This window comes from Brienomyrus brachyistius, chromosome 9 (assembly GCF_023856365.1).
Source record: "Brienomyrus brachyistius isolate T26 chromosome 9, BBRACH_0.4, whole genome shotgun sequence".
Taxonomy (NCBI): domain Eukaryota; kingdom Metazoa; phylum Chordata; class Actinopteri; order Osteoglossiformes; family Mormyridae; genus Brienomyrus; species Brienomyrus brachyistius.
In genome coordinates this window covers 7,598,328-7,620,045 of record NC_064541.1, presented here as the reverse complement: position 1 = coordinate 7,620,045, position 21,718 = coordinate 7,598,328, and the positions used below count along the sequence as shown (strand labels likewise).

The window sequence follows — 21,718 nt, the reverse complement described above, 5'->3', positions numbered from 1 at the left end:
GTGTGGCATCTGGAGCCTGCAGCATGAGATCTGTCTCTCCGTGTCTCTCTGTCTCTCTCTCTCTGTCTCTCTGTCTCTCTCTCTCTGTTTCTCTGTCTCTTTGTTTCTCTGTCTCTCTGTCTCTGTCTGTCTGTCTCTGTCTCTCTCTGTCTGTCTGTCTCTCTCTCTCTCTGTTTCTGTCTCTCTCTGTCTCTGTCTCTCTGTCTGTCTCTCTCTGTCTGTCACTCTCTGTCTCTTTCTCTCTCTGTTTCTCTGTCTCTGTCTGTCTGTCTGTCTGTGTCCATCTCTCTCTCTCTCTGTTTCTCTGTCTCTCTGTCTCTCTCTGTTTCTCTGTCTCTCTCACTCTCTCTGTTTCTCTGTCTCTGTCTGTCTGTCTCTGTCTGTCTCTCTCTGTCTTTTTTGGATGTAAATGTTCCGAACCTCGAATGGCTAAGTGTTGTTTGGCAAATTTTTTTATTGGACAAGCGAAATTGTCCATTTGGAAGACTCTACGTCTGCGTCAAGAGGGTCAGGCCATTGGTGGAGTCACGTGTTCGTGTGGACTTTGTGTTTTATCAGGTGACGGACAATTTGGCTGTTTTTCAGGACAAATGAGTTTTAGACGAGGGATCTGTGATTTTTTCTGCTGATGGCACTTTGGTTTTTGCCTGGTGATTCGTGCCGAGTTACTGTTCGGGCTGTGATTAGGACTGTTTGTGCCCTGTTTAATAAAGGTGGTTAAAAGTCAAAAGTCTGTCTCTCTCTGTCTCTCTCTCTATCTCTCCCTGTCTCTCTCTCCCTGTCTGTCTCTCTCTCCCTGTCTCTCTCTCTCTGTCTGTCTCTCTCTCTCTGTCTCTCCCTGTCTCTCTCTCCCTGTCTCTCTCTCTCTCTGTCTGTCTCTCTCTCTCTCTCTCTCTGCCTTCCCTCCCCCCACCAGGCTGTGGCCCGCTTCTCCGTTGCCGTGGTGTGAATTTTTCATGACTCCGTTACCTTTAGTTACCATGCATTATTTCTGCCTCGTTCCCAGAGCTGATTTCCTTTCCCAGGTGCTCTCTGACCTGGCTGCGCTCCACCGCCGTATTATGCACAGCCTACAAACAGAGTTGAGGCTTTCTCGTTACTGGATACATTTGCTTCAGAAGCCTTTTGTCGCTTTCCTTTCTGAATAGGAGTGATTTTTTTTTTAGTACAGAGTAAAGCCAATCGTCTTAATTCATAATTATCGGTCAGAGTGAAATGGAAAATTGCAGTTCTCAAATCTGAAGTGGAAGACATTTGACTAGAGCACTCATCACGGATACACGCCGAGCTCGGTGTGCTTGCAGTCACACGGGGGTGTTTGGGTGTTACGCTCCGTGTAACTGAACGCCCTGCCCCCGCTGTCACCTGAGCAGGCCAGCTGATCAGCCAGTAATGGCCGAAGGAAAAGGTTTAATCCCGAAAAAATCATCCTCGAAGTTCTGTTGATTTGTGCATTTTCATTTCATCTTGTGTATGGCTGAAGGTGAATGAGAACTGAATCAGACTCACTGTTTCTTTTGTCAGAAAACTGTACGCCTAGTGCTCAACTTCCATAAGAAGCAGAAGGCGGTGCTGCGGGTCAATCCTCAGGTGCCACTAGGAAGCCTGGTGCCAGTCATCTGTGACAAGTGTGACTTCGACCCCGACCATGTCATCCTGCTGAAGGACAACATCAGCAACCACGAGATGGACCTGGACAAGTCTCTGGCCGAGCTGGGCGTCAGAGAGCTCTATGTGCTCGACCAGAAGCTGGGTAAATCCTCCTTATTGTACCACAGTCCTACTTTAGTCCCGTTTCATGATCCAGTCTCTGCCGACTGCTCCGTTTGTTCGGGGGGGGGGGGGAGGAGGGGGGCGGCCAAGAGACACGTCTCTCTGGGAGGGGCGTGTGCCGGCGTTCCCCCCGCCATCTTTATGCAGGGCTCTGTTGGGGATTGAAAGGTGGAGAGCGATACCTTTCACCGGGTTAGCGTTAGCTCAGCCAACCATTCTTAATTACCAGTCGAAATACACGCAGATCGTGTTTTTGATCGACGACGGTTGGCCCGGGTGTCGGCTATCTCGGGCGTACTTAGGCGTAAGAAGGTCTTCGTTTTCATTCACACATTATAGTCGGTGTTTGGGGTCTCCTGTCAGATTGCACTCTTTTGTTCACTCATGCCTTTTTTAAGGACCCTGAGCTGTAGCTGGATATAAAACACATGACAGTTAGTGAAGGGACCTTAGCATTGACACAGAGATGATCCTGCACGATGATTCTGCAACATGCTGAAGCTCTACCAAACCTATCTGATTGTTTCCAGTTCTTCCGTCCAAAATGTCCTCAGCACCTGTCCTGAACTACTCAGGTACCGTTGTGTATGCTGTCTGATTGATTGCTTTGGCCTTTTCTGTGTTCCTCACTCAGTGCCCCCCCCACATACACCCACTCCCAGCTTATTGATTTGCCCATTTACAGTACTATAATTGACCTGTTTTATACCTTTCCCTTGTCTTACTATATAATGGTTTAAACTGACTTAGTTTATTATTTAATATACAGTGTTTATGCTGCATATAGCAGACATATAGCCTCTAGGTTGTTTCCGTTTTCTGATTGTTTTTTTTAAGTGTTTTTAAGTTGAAGTAACTTTAACCTCAACTGGTACAGTAAATAATGCCAGTTTCTTTGGTGATGTTATAAAGATTTTTTATGTATTCAATTCAAGCAGTATTTCATTAGTATTAAATACTGTACCTAAGAAGCCTTGGCATATGGCATTTTTTTTATTTGATTTTTGTTTGCCTCTTTAAATCCACCTTACTGTCACCCTCAGTAGTAACGTAATCATCGCCTTTGCAAAGGATTAACTTCTTGTTCTGTTTGGCGTGTAAGGGAAAGCAATGCTCTGGTGCCATCTTCTGGTGATATTTGGTACTGCCGGTGTTTTGCGAATGAGCAGCTAAAACTGCTTGCTAATCACACGAGATCATAAATCTAGCGTGCTGCAATGCGTGAGCACCTTTGCTGGCACCTCACATTATATGCATGTGTGCTGTGTATCCCTTCCCTCCCGTGTAACTTGCAGCCGTTTGCATGGTGTTGGCTGACCTGAGCTGCAGGTCATCTCCCTCGTCTTTAACCGTTGGGCTTCTTGCAGAATCGATCCACTCCGACAATCTCAGCGACGACGGCGAGGAGAAGAAAGGCCTCCTGGGGTTCCTCAAATTCAAACGGCGGAAATCAAAGGTAGGAGGCGCTATTGATGATCTGTATTTCCCAACTTAAAAAAAATGTTTTAAGAAGTTTTCCTAACTTTAAAAAAATGTTTTAAAAACCCTTTTCTGTCTGCTAAACTGCTGTGCTAAAGATCAGTAAAATGATAACCTTTGACCTCTGATCGTGACCTATCAATGATGAGTGCTACTTAGAAAACTGGGGGACATGTGTTGTCAGAAGCAGCTCTTAAAACAATGAAGTAATTGTGCAGAGTCAGACTCTCCCTGGGACAACTATGAATCAAAGGCCTTCAAGGACCTAATGTGACATCACTCTGCCGACCCTGGGATTCAAACCGCCGACCTACTGGTCACAGGCAAAGTGTCCTGACCCACTGAGCTACACACCGCCCTGACTTACAGATGCTGTAGAGTCTCTCCATGCGACAGTAGAATCTCCTTTTTTTAATAGGTCGCTAATGAAACCATAACATGGGTAATAGGCTCATATTGATCTGAGGTGAATCGCTCGATCCCCTAAAAGCCTCATTCATCTTTCCCGCTGATCCGCTGACGGCGGCTCTGCCTCGCCCCGGCCCCCCAGGTCCAGCCGTATTCATCCCCCTGCCCCGACGGCAGCTCCGAGCAGCTCTTTGAGGCGCCGTCTTTAATCTCACTAGCGGGTTTGTGGACCGGCACGGAAAGCTATCGTGCCCTCGAGATTTTTGCCGGGGGCCTTTTTCTGCAGACTTAGTGGATGCTCCGTTGTTTTCCTGTGGTTTTCTTCTATAGCAAGCTGGGTTCAGTAGAGGATTAGGCCACAAGGGATTAATTAATGGACGCCTGTGTTTTGTTGCGCTCTCACTGGGGGGATCCTGCGGTTGTCTGACGCATGCCTGCCTTTCCCCTGGACAGATTACTGCTGGTATCCCTGTGGAAAACCGGCTCCTTCGAAGCCCACAACTTCAGCCTGTTCTTTTTTTAATGTAAAACTTGACCATTGTACTTGTTTCCTTTCTTTCAAAGCCTTAATTTGCAGTCTTCACTTCAGTTTTCTTGGTGGTGGTGTAGAGCGATGAAAAGTGGAAGAGTTCAATCAAATGAGGCATATTTCCAGTATCAGTATAACTCCTATTGATCACAATTTGCACCGTTATGAAAGTCTCCAGCGTCTGGCCTGTTTCTGTTCATCAGACATATTTGATCTTTTGCACTATATGGCGCCTGATGTTTGGGCTTGTCTTCAATTAATTTTTTTCTTTTCCCTTTTCCAACTTGCGAAATGCTGGTATGTGAAAGCAGCGATCTTTCAGAAATGAAAAATATTACTAGAAGTATATAATATGTTATAGGGGTGTAACGGTAGACACAAATCACGGTTCGGTACGTTTTTGGTACAGCGGGAGTAAAAGAAACAAAACATAAATTGCTTAATTTTTTCTTTATTAAACAGTGGTTTACTGAACATAAGAACATAAGAAATTTTCAAACGAGAGGAGGCCATTCGGCCCGTCAAGCTCGTTTGGGGAGAATTTAACTAATAGCTCAGAGTTGTTAAAATCTTATCTAGCTCTGATTTAAAGGAACCCAGGGTTTTAGCCTAGGCTACACTAGCAGGAAGACTATTCCATACTCTAACTGTACGTAACGCTGTGTAATGAAGTGCTTCCTCAAATTCATTTTAAAATGTTTTCCTGCTAATTTCCACTTATGGCCACAAGTTCTAGTATTTAAACTAATATTTGGCTGAACAGCATCCAGACCTGTTAGAATCTTATATACCTGGATCATGTCCCCCCTTAGTCTCCTTTGCTCGAGGCTAAAAAGATTCAGCTCAGCTAATCTCTCCTCACAAAGTACATAAAGTCTCCATCGATACTGCTGAAACCTCCTAATGAAGAACTAAAATTTGCTTAAAAGTAAATCAAAATAACTATTCTCTCATGGAAATAAAAATTAAATAAATATTAAGGCTGCACATTTAGAAAATTAACTGTATCTGATCTGCACTGCATTCACATTAAGACCTTCCAGCTTCACACTAAGATGTACGTGCGCATGCATCGCAGAACGGCTCCATCCGTCCCTTTGCGAATGTTGCTCGGGGGAAACACTAACAAACACATAAAGGTTCTGCATTTGCTGCATTCATTCGGTACATATGCGTACCGAACCGAAAGACCCGTACCGAAAATTTTCGTTACAAATGCGTGTACCGTTATATTTTTTTCAATATGAGATGAAACAAAGTAATGTTGGGAGAGGTGAGGCATTTAAACCTGTGGATGGTCTTATTATGTCATGCTGTCAATCATGTCCTTGCTGATATGCTTACTGACAGCTAATGATAATCCCGCCCACTTCAGAGCATGAAGCCTGATTGGTTCCTGCACTCCTGCCCAGGGCACGGTGCTGAGCATGAGGCATGGCCAACCTTTGGGGAACTTTGGCATAGTTGACCCAGCTTCTGCACCTCACTGCTGTGGTCGTACACGATTACGGAGGATTGGTACAGTCAGAACCTTCCCCAAAGCCAGAACAGGTCACAGCATTTTCTGATGTGTTTGCTGTGGTACACAAACCGTCTTAGTCAGTCTTCAGTTTAATCATGACTGCTCACATCACTAGAAGCCCTGCTGTCCTGAGATGAGGTGTTTTAGAGCTGAAAAGGAATGTGTACATGAATCCAATTTTTAACATTAAGGAATAAATCCTGGAACCAGGAGGGCTTGAAAAAGTTCCCGTTTCTGGTGTTTTGATTTTGCTTGCAGATCGTTATGTCCGGGTACTCCAGTTCCCCCCCCCCCCCCCAGTCCAAAAATGTCCTGAGGCTAATTGGAGTTACCAAACTGCCCATAGGTGTGCATGTGTCAGTGAATGGTGTGTGTGCCCTGCGATGGGTTGGCGCCCCTTCCATATATACATACACACACACACATCGTACAGGTGTGTTGGGAGCTGGGAGGGAGCTAAAACTTGGTCCCTGGAGACTGAGGCGAGAAACACTGAGCTGTAATAAACACAGAGTGTAATGCTTGCAGGTCTTGCGTCTGCTAACCATCTTGTAAATTACCTGCATCCACAGAGCAGAGTACAGCATCACAGTGTTTAAGCTGAAGTGTCAGGAAGGGGGTTGGATTAATGTTTGTGATCCATCAGTATCTTGACGTCTGTGACACGTGGATTGTTTTAAAAGTTCAGAGTGAAAAATGACTCGGGGTTGAGACGACGCTGCCTGCTTTTGCTCTGGTGCAAATGTGTGCGTCACCTGCCCAAACAGTAGCTGAATCAGCAGCCGATCTAAGTTGTGTAACTGAGGGATAGTAGATTAATGTTTTAGCCAGAGGAGGAAAGAACGTAGCGGTAGAGGAACTTAATTTCTGGCGTTTCTGTATGTCAGTGAGAAATGATTTCAATCCAGAGGATGTCCTTCATTCTGCTGAGTGGCATGTCGGCTGAATTTTGGTTGATGCCCCTGTCCTTCTACACTTGCTCTGAAATCACTTTATTGGACAGGGCAATTTATGGATGTTTCCTTGTCCTCTTCTTAAAAGCTTTAATCGACCCGCTGGGATTCGTTTGGGATACAAAGAGCCCAGGGTTGTGGTAATGGACTTAGTGGGTTGAAACCTAAGAGGATTGAAACCGCAGTTAAGTGTGCTTTGTCATGTGTAAAATAGATTCACGTTATTTGTGTTTTGTTATTACAGGAGAGATAAGCAGAGAACAGAGGACTGTTTCCCCCCCTCCCCCCTCCCCAGTGCACTTACCCACTCAGACAGGCTACTGGAAAGAGATCAGGGCTGGTTTGTATCTGCTTTTCCCCTGAAATCGAGACGCTCCCCCCGGGGGTGCTGACTCAGCTGAGTAATTATTGTGTATGAGTAGCTACACAGAAAAGAATGCTTACCAATATTGTATTTTGAGAAGAGAGATGTGAGTTTGAAATTTAAGTCTTAAAAACTCTTAATTTGTTGGGAACATGATTCCTTAATCGTGGATTAAAATCAAATTTTATCGCTAGTAGGGAGACAAAAATGAGGACGGTACAGTTGCAGTTTGAGAGCCGTGCTTCATTTTTGCATAAACGTGGCTCCTATGGGCAATTCTGTGCATATTTACATGTGCGCTGAGCTTAGCGTTTGAGTGTTTCTGTGTCAGGGATGCATCTGTTAATTCACACTCTATCTGACATTTGACATGACGACTGCTTTTGAACAGAATCAACACCCAATGAGGATTCGTGTTAAGATCAGAACCTGGTTAGGGTTAGTATCTGTACCTGGTTAGGGTTAGGGTCTGTACCGGGTTAGGGTTAGTGTCTGTGCCTGATTAGGGTTAGCATCTGTACCTGGTTAGGGTTAGTATCTGTACCTGATTAGGGTTAGGGTCTGTACCGGGTTAGGGTTAGTGTCTGTGCCTGATTAGGGTTAGCATCTGTACCTGGTTAGGGTTAGTATCTGTACCTGATTAGGGTTAGTATCTGTACCTGATTAGGGTTAGTATCTGTACCTGGTTAGGGTTAGGGTCTGTACCGGGTTAGGGTTAGTGTCTGTATCTGATTAGGGTTAGTATCTGTACCTGGTTAGGGTTAGTGTCTGTGCCTGATTAGGGTTAGTATCTGTACCTGGTTAGGGTTAGGGTCTGTGCCTGGTTAGGGTTAGGGTCTGTGCCTGGTTAGGGTTTGGGTCTGTACCTGTTAGGGTTAGGGTCTTTGCCTGGTTAGGGTTAGGGTCTTTGCCTGGTTAGGGTTAGGGTCTGTGCCTGGTTAGGGTTAGGGTCTGTGCCTGATTAGGGTTAGGGTCTGTACCCGATTATGGTTAGGGTCTGTGCCCGATTAGGGTTAGGGTCTGTGCCTGATTAAGGTTAGGGTCTGTACCTGATTAGGGTTAGGGTCTGTACCTGATTATGTTAGGGTCTGTGCCTGATTAAGGTTAGGGTCTGTACCTGATTAGGGTTAGGGTCTGTACCTGATTATGGTTAGGGTCTGTGCCTGATTAGGGTTAGTATCTGTACCTGTTTATGGTTAGGGTCTGTGCCTGGTTTGGGTTAGGGTCTGTGTCTGATTAGGGTTAGGGTCTGTACCTGATTAGGGTTAGGGTCTGTACCAGATTATGGTTAGGGTCTGTGCCTGATTAGGGTTAGTATCTGTACGTGATTATGGTTAGGGTCTGTGCCTGGTTAGGGTTCGGGTCTGTACCTGATTATGCTTAGGGTCTGTGCCTGGTTAGGGTTAGAGTCTGTACCTGATTAGGGTTAGGGTCTGTACCTGGTTAGGGTCTGTGCCTGATTAGGGTTAGGGTCTGTACCTGATTAGGGTTAGGGTCTGTACCTGGTTAGGGTTAGGGTCTGTGCCTGATTAGGGTTAGTGTCTGTACCTGATTATGGTTAGGGTCTGTACCTGATTATGCTTAGGGCCTGTGCCTGGTTAGGGTTAGAGTCTGTACCTGATTAGGGTTAGGGTCTGTACCTGGTTAGGGTTAGGGTCTGTGCCTGATTAGGGTTAGGGTCTGTACCTGATTAGGGTTAGGGTCTGTACCTGATTATGTTAGGGTCTGTACCTGGTTAGGGTTAGGGTCTGTGCCTGGTTAGGGTTAGTATCTGTACCTGATTATGGTTAGGGTCTGTGCCTGATTAGGGTTAGTGTCTGTGCCTGATTAGGGTTAGGGTCTGTACCTGATTAGGGTTAGGGTCTGTATCTGATTAGGGTTAGGGTCTGTGCCTGATTAGGGTTAGTGTCTGTACCTGATTATGGTTAGGGTCTGTACCTGATTATGCTTAGGGCCTGTGCCTGGTTAGGGTTAGAGTCTGTACCTGATTAGGGTTAGGGTCTGTACCTGGTTAGGGTTAGGGTCTGTGCCTGATTAGGGTTAGGGTCTGTACCTGATTAGGGTTAGGGTCTGTACCTGATTATGTTAGGGTCTGTACCTGGTTAGGGTTAGGGTCTGTGCCTGGTTAGGGTTAGTATCTGTACCTGATTATGGTTAGGGTCTGTGCCTGATTAGGGTTAGTGTCTGTGCCTGATTAGGGTTAGGGTCTGTACCTGATTAGGGTTAGGGTCTGTACCTGATTAGGGTTAGGGTCTGTATCTGATTAGGGTTAGGGTCTGTGCCTGCTTTGACCTGTTATTATCCCAGATCGCTTGCCTTGTGTTCTGATCACTTGTCATAGTGATGCAGGCCTTTTTCTGATACGCAGATCTCTCTGTATTTACATTTCTTCATCGTTTTCGGCATCTAAATTGCATATTGTGTCTTTGCCAGTAAGTTTACGTTTCATAAATGCAGCTTTTGACCTTGGTTCCTGCTACCTTGCAGTACAGCAGTATGCTGCGCCGCCAGTGTATGGGGGCAGTTCCCCTCTTCGAGTTACACTCTGCTTTCCTTTTTTGTAGGGTTACCTGCCACCTTCTTTTTGTTTGCAGAATGCCAGCCCTGCTCCGCCCCCCCCCTGCGTGGAGGTACGCCCCAACACGCTCGGCCAGTCTCAGTCCGTCATGAACGTCTCCCGGACCTCCCCGAAGACCGATGTGAAGAAGAGGCGGGCCCCCCCGCCGCCCCAGGCCACGCCGACCCCATCCACACTGCAGTGCTTAGTGGAAACCTATGAGGTGATTACTGCCCTTTGTGTGACTGAGCAATCAAAGGCAGCTAAAACCAAGTACATTACATATGCGTTCTTTTATAAGTGTATGAATTTCATATTTCATAGGTCTAAGTCATTATATAAATGATCTTTAGATGATTTCTCACAGTAATTATACATGTGTTTCCTCAGTTTTGGCCTTCTTCCACCCGGAGGACATACTCTGTGGTGTACCTAACATGGGCTCCTGTCCAGCAGCTCATTCCCTTCTATCAGGGTTAAAGGGGCAGGGTGCGCACGCTGTGTCGTGCAGGTTTTTTCAGGTCAGATGTTTATGGAGAATGTATGAGTATGAGTTTTGCCCCCTAGTAACGCAGATGGACAGGGATCATCATCTCAGATCCCACTTAACGAGAGAGGGTCACATCATTTAATTAAGGTAGAGTTCTAATGACATGGCCGCCATGGTCCACTGTGATAAAATAATGATAGTCGCAAAACAGGCTGTATAACTGCTGTAAGCATCATGCATTGTTCCCACGTGGAGCCTGACTTTTCTGTAAGCGCATGGAGGGTACCGTTACCTTACTAACAAGGAAATGATCTAGTTTATGCTGTGAGACACCATATTTTATACACTTTAAAGTGCCACCAACCGTTTCTCCTCTGCTTGGTGCTCCAGGCCGAGAGAGAGGGGCAGAGAGGGGGGGGGACAGAGAGAGGGACAGAGAGAGAGACAGAGAGAGGGACAGAGAGACAGAGAAACAGAGAGAGGGAGAGAGAGACAGAGAGAGGGAGAGAGAGACAGAGAAACAGAGAGAGAGACAGAGAGAGGGACAGAGAGAGGGACAGAGAGACAGAGAAACAGAGAGAGGGAGAGAGAGACAGAGAGAGGGAGAGAGAGACAGAGAAACAGAGAGAGAGACAGAGAGAGGGACAGAGAGAGGGACAGAGAGACAGAGAAACAGAGAGAGGGAGAGAGAGACTTTTTTTGACTTTTAACCACCTTTATTAAACAGTTTGCAAACAATCCTAATCACAGCCGGAACAGAAACTCAGTGTGAATCACCAGGCAAAAACCAAAGCGCCATCAGCAGAAAAAATCACAGGTCCCTTGTCGAAAACCCATTTTTCCCGAAAAACAACCAAATTGTCTGTCACCTGATAAAACACGAGCACGTGACTCCACCAGGGTCTTAAACATGTCCAAAACGTCAATGGCCTGACCCTCTTGACGCTGACGTAGAATCTTCCAAATGGACAATTTTGCTTGTCCAATAAAAAAATTTGCCAGACAACATTTAGCCATTCAAGGTTTGGAACATTTTCATCCAAAAATGAAAATAGCATCAGTGAGTATGATCCCCAGACCAGCGACCCAGCAGCCCACTCAGTGGTGCCAGTCTGGCACAATGACAGAAGGTATGGAAAACAGTGTCACGCTCACTACAATACAAACACTGAGACACAACATCAGCATTAAACCGAGACACAAAACTGTTGGTGGGCATTATGCAGTGCAGGATTCTCCACTGGAGGTCCCCTGAACGTTTGGGAAGCCGTCTCTTATAGAGGAGCCTCCATGACGGCAAAAACTCCCCTGGAGCAGCCAAATGGGCCTCCACTTCGTATCTGGCCTCCCTTTCAGGTCATGAGAAAAAAAAGACTTAACGGCAACATGGTACAGGAGTTTCCTCCCTGCCTGGGAGAACCGGATGTCCCGCAAGAACCGAAAAGAAAGGATGTGACCAGTGTCACTGTGATCAACAGCAACCAACGGGGTAACACACAGTTCTGGGAAGGAAGGGCAGGTCGCACACCGAGAAGCGAGACCGGTCGCCAGTTCTTCAGAAGTCCCAAATCCCCCTTCTTGGGCAGCAGCGTTAGAACAGCCCTCCGGCAGCTGGATGGAAGAAGGCCCATATCAACACTCTCTTGAAAAACATAGAACAAATCTTCACCAATCAGGGGCCAGAAACATTTATAAAATTCCGCGGTCAGTCCGTCCAGGCCTGGTGCTTTCCCGACTGACTGCTCGTGGACAGCAGCAGTAAGTTCTGTCAGAGTCAAAGGCTCTTCCAGCTCACCTCTGTCTGCGACTGAAAGACTCGGTAAGTCCCAAAGAAACTGATCAGCCACTGTCTGATCACAGGCCTCAGCACAGAACAGGTTCTCATAAAAGGCTATTGAGTGTTGTAAAATCTCGTGCTTGTCAAACGTACTATGCCCATTGGGGAGGATCAAGTGGCAAAAAGGCTCTCTCTCTACCCTGTGCTTCTCCAACCCAAAAAAATATGCGGTGGAGGCGTCCATATCAGTCTCCTTCGTATAGCGGCCCGGGCCAACGCTCCAGCCCCTCTCTCCACCAGAAGGTCTTTCAACAGGAGTCGGTTCCTCTGCAGGGCCTCAGCATCTCCCACCCTGCCATGCTTTGTTCCTGTGCACAGCTGCAAGATCTCATCCTCCAGTCTTTTAAACCGGTTCTGTAGTTCAGACTGGAAATATGCAGCATAGTTCTGGCAGAAAAGCTTAATTTGCACTTTTCCGACATCCCACCATTGACTGAGGGACTTGAATTGTGATTTTTTTTCTCCCTCCACACCTCCCAGAAGTAGAAAGATCGTACAAAGTTGTGGTCCTGAACTAATTTATTACTAAAACGCCAGCAACAATGTTGCGAGGAGAAATCAGTGCAAGAGAAAGTGACAGAAACAAAATGATGATCGGAGAGAGGGAAGGGAGCGATGCCACAGCTTAAAAACCTGCCCTTATTCCGATAGTTTATATAAAAGCTGTCCAGCCGAGCAGCAGACACCATGTTAGAGTTCACCTTCACCCAGGTATACTGTCTGCACTTTGGGAAATGGTCTCTCCACACATCAATCAGACCATGCTAGTCAATAACAGATCGCAGAACAGAAGCTGAACCAGGGTGAGGCTCCTCGTGACTCCTGTCGAGCACGTGCTCCAGAGTAGAATTAAAATCACCTGCCACAACAACAACGCTCTCCTGTGACAGCGTCTCTAAGAACGTGTTTAAATTTGTAAAAAAAAGGCCACCCGTTCTGAGCCTACATTTGGTGCAAACACATTAATAAACGAGAACAACAGTTCATGCAGGTAAAACTGAACACACAGGAGCCTCCCAGGTACAACTTCTGTAACCACCGGTCGCAGGACTGGGACCCTCTGTGAGAACAGCAGAGTGACCCCAGCACTGACAGAAGAGCCATGACTAAAAACAACCTGGCCGCCCCAGTCAGCCCGCCACTGAGCCTGGTTCCCCTCATCACTGTGAGTCTCTTGTAACATCTACCTTTTTTACAGCAAAATAATCAAACAACGCAGCTCTTTTAGTAGCGTTGCAACACCCGTTAATATTTAGCGAGCCAAAAATCAACAAAGCCTCAAAAAAAGAGCTAATAAAGGACAAAAAAAAACAGAAGATAAACCCACTGTACTGCTAGCGGTGGCGTAACACACTCCTAACAGTACCCATCAGCTTCTTTAATCTGTACCGCTTCTGTTTATCAAGCTCGTCAAAAGTACATTTCCTCATCGCCATCGTAATTCTACATGAAGCTAAAAACAGTTTCAAATCAGGGAAATAGGACTCTATCTTGGGTTTTCTCTGGCCTTTAGTGCTGTCCAGAAAGAAAACGATCTGCTCAAGAGAGTGAACCTTGGTCCTACCTACAGGGGTGCTGGAGCCCATGGAGGCCTGTGAGTCCTCCAAGTCATCAGCCAAACTCTCTACGTCCTCATAATCTTTATCAGAATCTGGTAAGTGCAGGGCTCCTCTGTCAGCCCGCCGGCCCGGCGCGGCTCGGGAGTGGGGGGGGAGCGCCGGGGCCCCGCGCCCCTCCTCGCACTCCCTCGGGGGGGGGGGCTCCCCTCGCGGGCAGGCCTGCTGCACATGCCCAAAACCACTGCACGCAAAAAACTTCACACTCTCGGAGCTGATAAAAATCATATAAACTTTGCCCTCCACTGTGACCTTACCAGACACGTCCAGGACCTCCTGCGGCGCGTTAAGAATCATAAATGTTTGCCGCTTAAATGACATGACGTGCCTGAATTCGGCATTTTTGCAGCCGAGAGGAATCATCCTAATGGGGCTCACCAACTTCCCGTAGCGCCCCAGAACATTGCACAGAAGTTCATTTCCAATAAACGGGGGAACATTAGACAAAACAGCTTTTTTTGACGGGCTTGATAAGGGCAATACCTGTACGAATTAATTTTTAATGGTGAGACCATTTGCTACGAGGTCATCAACCATGGAAACATCTTTCAGAAAAATCACAATGTCCAATGTTCATTCGGGACGCTGAAACAACATTAGCAGCTCCAACTACTCCGCCGACCGCGAGCGAACAGTCCTCCACCGAAACGGCGGGGTCAGGGACACACTTAAAGCCGTGCCTGAGACTCAGACACGAAAAACTGTCCTCACTGTCAGCGGCCATGCCTGCACGGCACCCCGACCGGAGTCAGAGAGAAAAAGAAATAAAACACACAATCAGTAGTAAACTAATCTAAAACTAAAAGTGGGGGAAAAGCCACAGTCACTCACTCACCCTCACACTCACCCTCACACTGACACCACGCTCCTACCGCTCAGGCGATCACGCATGCATACAGAGAGAGAGAGACAGAGAGAGGGACAGAGAGAGGGACAGAGAGGGACAGAGAGACAGAAAGAGGGCAGATACTCTGTCCGCTTTTTGGAAGGAAATTTGAAAGTAATTTGCCGTAGCTGCTAAGGATAAGAAGAAGAAAGTAATCAGCCTTATTACAGGCTTCATGACTGTAGCTGAAAGGTTGTTGGATATAAATCTTGTTCATGTAACTGATCTGACTTTTTAAGCTTTTTTTAATTTGGGCTTTTATGCAGAAGGTTGCACATTCTGTGCACGGCCTCACATTAGCACTGAACGACATCTACATTTTCTTTGGACTTCCAGTTCATTTGCCCTTTATTGGGGAAACACATATTTTAACTGTCTAGAGGTTCGTCTCTTTTCATATTCATATGTTATATTTTCTTGTTTCCAAAGAAAATCTTTGGCGAGGGCGTGATCCGTGGATTTCCATGGAAGGTGAGGGCTTTGCTCCTGGAAACAGTCCTGGCCAGTGCAAACTCCCAAAATCCAAACATCATGCCTTCCCGTTATTAAATCCTCCACCCCTATCCATCAGTCAGAAAATATGCACAGGATGCATTACAGCACATATAAAGCAGGCCTATTTTTAGTCTGGGGTCACATGTAGGCCTTGCGTGTGCTTCGTTAGTGTGGTCCTATTTCATTCTTCCCCGGGGGAGTTTGCAGAAAGCAGTACATTAAGGGGATTACACTGCTTCAGGCTTCGGAGAAGCCGCTTCGCTTAACCCATACGTCGCTTTCCAGAAACTTTGCTCTGATTGGCTGCCTGACGGACCGGGTCTGGCCCGGGCGTGGCGATGTCGAGCCGTGCTCCTTTGGATCAAGGTGTAATTTCGCTGTGTCGCCGCGCAGGACCATCATGCACCAGCATATACATACCCTGTGAATGTGTGCTGCCGTCTGACCAACTGATGCCAGGCTGTGTGTGAGAGAGACAAGGCATTTCAAGTATTTCATACAAATATAAGACAACAAAAAAAGGAGACGAAGCTTAGCGACAGTTTTATTTTTGACGTATTGCAATGCAAATAAGCTTTCCCAAGATTCAGAGAGAACTGCATTATGTGCTGCTTATTGGTTACTTGGAGACAGAAAATCATTGCTAAATTCGGTAGCCCGTTATTCAGAGAGAAGAGAAGGCAGTTTGGGCACAAACTTTACTAACATAACCGAAAACAGGTCTATATAACGTTTCTTTTGCGCTCTAGAAATGTATACTGGGCTCTTCATTAATTTGGCAGCAGAGCTAATAATAATAGCATTGCTAACCTTAACAGTTTCCTCGGGCTTAGCCTTTTAAAATGTGCTGTTTCGGCTTGAAGAATGATGAATGAAGTTGGTTTACCTGATAATTTATAGACGTGTCTGTAGCTGTTCTCTCAGTTCAGTTGAATATATGCAAGGCCTGTTACTACTTTTCTTATCATGCACGAGATCTTTGTGTTCTTATTCTCCACCAGTCCCTTGCCGTAGTTTTCTGAAGCACTCAGACATTAACAGCAGGCAGGAGGCAGTCACTTAGCATTTTTCGTTGTTTTTTGTCACGAGTAACCAGTTAATCCCATCATATGTTTCTCGGTTGATGCGTATCACTGTACTGGGGGGAAGCCCACACCTCCCTGCTGCCCTTCTGCTGTGAGCAGGGGAACAGGACACACTGTGCTTTGGCCACTGTACTCCTGTGGGGGGGGGGGGGCTGCTTTTTTTTCCACACTGGTGCTAAGAAGTGTGGATTTAAGCCCAGAGATGGGACACAGTATTCCTCTTAGCGAGGGTCCCTGCTTGTTCCTGCGATGGATGGATGGATGGATGGATGGATGGATGGATAAATACTATTGCTAAGTATTTAGAGTGGGACAGTTGAATTGCAGCCCAGTACCTTGTGTAAGAGTACTGAAACAGGACTCTTATCTCCATGAGTACTCAGTACATAGAAGCGGATGGTGGTTTGAGTAGGATGCAGTGCTTTGCTCCCCGCATGTTTCTGATTGCCTGTGTGTTATTGCATCCCATCCATCCCTGTTCAATGCAGTAATCTCAGCTCCTGCGGCCTTGAGTAAGTGCAGGAACTTCCGTTGGCACGGCGTCATCCTGTCTTGGGAAAAACAGGGCTGCCACGCATCTGTACGGGGCAGGGGGGGGTCACATGTTGTCTGTGATCAAAAAATGCAGAAACACCTGAACAAATAACTCGACTAGAATGTTTATCCGTTCCTTCAAAAAAAGTAGCGCAAAACAGGACCTCAGCTGTGCTGTATGACGATGTGAGAATGTTTGAGTTTCAGTAGTTCCATTTTTCAAGATTAAAGGTCTGAAGAGCCTTTTTCATGCGCATCGGATAAAAGAACCTAATGTTTATGTATTTTCCCACATGGTTAAAATATTTTTGTATAGCGGACATGCTGGCGCCAGATTACAGATGGCGTGATGTTAACAAAGATATTATTGATGTTAATCGCATGATCTCCAGGTTACTTTATATCCCTCAGGAAGCCGTTACTAGTGTTTAAAATGTGGTGTCTCAACGCATAAACAAGATCATTTCATTGTTAGTGAGATAAGTTCAGTTCATCCATCCATTTCCTGTAGCTGCTTGTCCATTCAGCTCTGTGGGGCGGGGCAGGGAACATCCTGTACGGTAACAGGTTGGAAGCTCTTACCTTCATTCCTAAGGCAGGTAGATGAATCTGCTGGACTTAATCAGAGATCACGGGTCCTAGGACTTTCCACTTCCATCCCATTAATGGTGCATTTCATCATAGTTACAACTAGTTAACGTGGCTGTTGATGTGGATTGATAAATCAGCCATCGGACCTGGATGGACCATCTTCTCAAGCAGTTCCTCCCCAAAAATATTGAGCTGCAGGGTCTCTTAACAGTAAGGTTGCACCTGAATACAAATGCATTATTAGGAAATGCACAGATATGTTGTAAACAGATATATACCTCAAGTTTTGCTTAATTATTCATAAAAACTCAGCTCCATGTTTGGTTCTTCAAATCGTTTCATATCACTGTGGATGGTCACAGTATGTAAATGCCCATTCGGTCTGGAACCGGGGCTTCGAATTTCACTAGCAGGTCATTTCATTTGCTACAAATTATGTAAGAGAGATGTGTTCTGTAGTGGACCGACCAAGCTAGTGCGCAACAGGCAGCGAGCTGAGAGCTGATCTTCCCTGGCGTCTGTCACTGCACGGGACAGAACTGAGGACGCGGGAGTGAGATTCAGGGCAAACAAACAGGGTTTATTAACTGAACTTAACAGGACACAAAAAAAACCAAAACAGAATCACGGTGGATCAAAAGGCAGAGGGTAGGGCACACGCTGGGTGAATGAGGGAACTAACACAAGACAGGGAAGCACTTATACGCAGGGCTAACAAGGGATCAAACAAGGGGCAGCTGGAGCGAATCACACACGGGCAGGAACGAGAGGTAGGACAAAGGATTCGCAGGCGTGGCTCATTAAGGCCACGGTAGGATCAGGCGAGGCAGGATAGGACAGCATCGCTCTGGGAAGCTTTCATGGAGGGGGAGGAGCTGTCAGTGCAGGTTTCTGTCAAACCTTGATACAAACCCAAGCCTCTAAACCTGTACGTCACTCATCGTTTTTAGCTGTATGTGTTAATTCATACCATTGAAAAAGCCAAAATATTGAAAGAAACAGATGTTTACCTTGTATTGCTGTTAATTATTGTTGCACTGTGTTGAATCATGTTTCTCTGGCAAAATACATTAACAGTAACATCAACAAACGCAAATGCCGCATCATTGGAACTTACGGGTAGAGGAGTTAGCGTGTTCAGGGTGTTAGTGGGTGGTGACCAGGATCAGTGGCTGGGTTTGGAGGAGAGACCTGGTCACCATAGCTGCCAGGCTGGGTAACCAGAGTGATGGTTACCATGAGCTCCAGAATCAGGTTCACTAAGAGTATGATGGGCTCTGAAATTTCTGTTCTGAGGGATCAAATGCTAACAGCCATGTGCCAGCGTCAGCTCTGGCTGCCAGGGAGAATATGCCGGAACATCCTGTCTTACAACCCAGATCAACCACAGTCAAACATCAGGAACCTTTTCAGCCTATATCTGTACGTTTCACTAGGCTTTGACTTCTACTGCAAAGTGATTTCAGTATCAACCTTAAAGTCGAATCTCTTTCGGTCATATATCATTTAAATGCACTTAGCACTTAATTTTACTAGACGGCCTATTCTCGATGTGTTAAGTGATTTCGAGGCTTTTACTGGTTCACAACTGGCTTTTATCTGGATTCTGTGGGGTATCCTTGGATAGAGTTATTTTCTGAGGTCACACCTCGGCCAGTAACTGCTTTCTGCTGGAGTGAGTCTCCAAAGATTAAAGAAAGAATTTTAACCAAATGCAGAGTGACCTTAATATGAGAACAGTCTTTCCTGGATCCAGTGACAATGTTTGCTGGAGACCCTGCGGATTAACCACATTTTCCTCAGGACGACACTGGAGCGTGTATAGCCAGAACGCTGGTTTGTTGGGGCATCTGTGTAAATGTGGGCTCTTGTATGTCTCCGCTTTCTTATATTCTGTCCTCTTGCTTGGTAAGCCTGTCCCGGATTCCGGTACCCCTCTATTAATATCTGTTTGTGCATTTTGTCCACTGAGCTGAATTCAGCAACAGCCTGAGTTCAGTCACTGCAGGAATGCACGTCATTTCATCTGAAATCGGCACCGTGCCTGTGTGTGGTCCGAACGCTCAGTCACTGTTCCCGTAAGCGCTCCTATTGTGCGGGTGCGGGGCCACGCTGCACAGTCTGGTAATTAAATAACTTGGACTTTGGTTTGAAGCTGATTAAAAATCCAGCCGAAAGCCAAGATTCCTTTGGGATTTGGGAAATTAAAAAGCCCAGTGTTTAATTAATGATAGTGGGACAGTGAAAGCTCGTCCGGATTGGCCGGGAGCTGCGGGAGGGGCGGGGCGACAGGAAGCTCATGTTGCCTGCCCTCTCAAAGGAAGCATCAAGCCAGAAAAATTATTCGCAAATACTGTTATTTCCACGCATAAAAGGGAGGAAGAACAAACACAGCGTGCTTTGTGTCTTGCATTTGTTAAAATTTGCTTTTGAAAAAATTTCGTTTTTTTTTTTGCCTAATTACAGTATGTAAGAGCTTTGATTAAAAAACCTTTGAAAAGGATTTATTATTATTCAGTTTTTAATCGAGGTTTATTTGAACTTTAAGTCTGTTTTATTACATTTTATTAACAACCTGAACATCTTAAGCAGGCACACCTGTGTATTATTTATTTTAGGGTATATTTTAACCTTATATATATCCAGTTGTTAGAATGTTTATTGGGGTCTCTTATTATTTGTTTGATCAGATTTTGTAAAGAAATGATATGTACACTTATATGGATGCCACATACCTTGTTATGATACTCAGCTTTCCAGATGGATGCAGACCTGTTGTTTAATGTGTCAGGTCAGGGATGAGGAGGGCAGCTGTAATGCAGAAGCTGCTTCACGTTTGTGATTTGAATTTCTAAGTGTTTCTAAGAGTTAATGATGGATTTCCCCCTTTTATGCAGCCTGTTCTGGAAACAGTTACTCGAGCTGCGCCATCCACTTTCCACTCATCATTCTGTCTCGCAATCGCGCCTTAAAGCAGTCTAACCTGCCAGATACTCTCCATCTGTGATCCTGACTGAGAGAAGCTATATGAAAGTGATGAAATATCCCCTTTCTTACAGCTTGCAGTTTGACATTTCTTTCGTCAGTTCTCTTCACGTAAAATCCAAATTCACGTGTAGTTTAAACTTTTTTTTTACATAAAAACTGATATGCAAGCAATCACATTGAGGAATATAAACTTCAACTTCAGTATAGAAACAGGTTTAAATCGCGTACGGTGGCAGTGGGGGGGGCTAGATGCCACAGATCATCATGTCCGGCCCACTTCCCGTATTCTAGTGAAAACCGACAAAACCACGTCCTCTGTCCAGTCATTCTTACTGGGCATGATGACGCAAACCACACTTTCCTGAGAAGCATGGGAGCAGCAAACCACATTAAAATGAGTCAGTTTCCTGTACACTGTGTGTCTGCCGCTGTTTCCAGCAGCCTGCTTAAACCTGCAGGTTTGATTGCGCCTGTAAACGATGTCACTCTAGTGTACTCTGTCAACTGGCTGTAAAACGTTAGCGTGACGCTAGCACATGATGTCATACCCCATGAACATAGCCCTGTTAGCTTTTCAGTTCAGGTAAGAATGAATGTTCAATGTGCAGCTTTTTTAAAGTTGTACTTATTTATCAGACGCTAAGCTGCTCGGTAATATAGACTGAAGCTTTCATACTTTTATGCGTTTGCTTTTATAGGAGGTTGGTTTTGTTTGTCTGATGGCTACCAGATTGCTGCAAGTGCAAAGACAGGGATGATTGCTGGTTTTTACGGCGTAATGCTGGGAAGGTCTCCCATGCAGTTTGGTATTGCTGGTCTGTGTTTTTGTCTGTCTGTGTTGCATGAATGTGCAAAATAAACATGACAACATGTCATTCAAAAACTGAGGATATTAATGTGACATTGGTCTATTAATCTAGCCTTTCCTGCTGTAATATCCTGTCCTTTTCTGGGAAGGCTCTTCCATTAGACGTTGGAACATTGCTGGTGGGATTTGCTGCCATTCAGGTTGGGTATCGATGTTGGGTGATCAGCTCCCTTTCTGTGAGCTTGGGTGCCGACCACCTCGCAGCTAAACTTGCTCCTAGATGTTTCCACTTCAGTCATTTCTCTTGCTGTTAACCAGCTCTAGCAAGTCTGAAATTTGGGGAACTGACTTGTTGGCAAGATGGCATCCTATGGAGATGCCAAGTGAGAGTCACTAAGTCTTCTGTACCCATACAGTTACTAATGTTGCATGAGATCGCATGACTGTGTGCTTAATTATACACCCTGTTTCAGCAACGGCCGTGGCTTAATTTGGCAATTCCACTGATTAAATGGGGTTTCTACATACTTTTGGCCAAATGCTTCGTAACATCATGCTGCAGAGTCTAACCCTTAAGATGACTCTCTAATTATTGGCACTTCGCTCCTTGTACAGGTGTATTACAGTCACAACTTGTCAAGCCAATGTAATAAGTTCACTGGTGTTCAGTTGCTTTGGGTTATAGGCTATGAGGTGGAAGTGGAAATTGGATTCTGGACTTTAGTAAAGGAGTCTGAAGATGTACACTTAGAACTGCAGGAAAGAGGAAGAGGGGAGAGTGGTCACAGGGTCACTACCACAAA

At 45.7% G+C, this 21,718-nt stretch overlaps 1 protein-coding gene across 1 annotated transcript in view; it reads left to right on the top strand.

Moving 5' to 3' along the window:
- The window catches only part of cobl (cordon-bleu WH2 repeat protein), a 67,793-nt gene that overhangs the window by 26,624 nt on the left and 19,451 nt on the right, over window positions 1-21,718 (top strand). Inside the window, 4 exon segments of the mRNA XM_049026025.1 lie at window positions 1,525-1,753; window positions 2,304-2,348; window positions 3,141-3,229; window positions 9,623-9,808. Of these exon segments, the coding sequence (XP_048881982.1) occupies window positions 1,525-1,753; window positions 2,304-2,348; window positions 3,141-3,229; window positions 9,623-9,808 (549 nt within the window).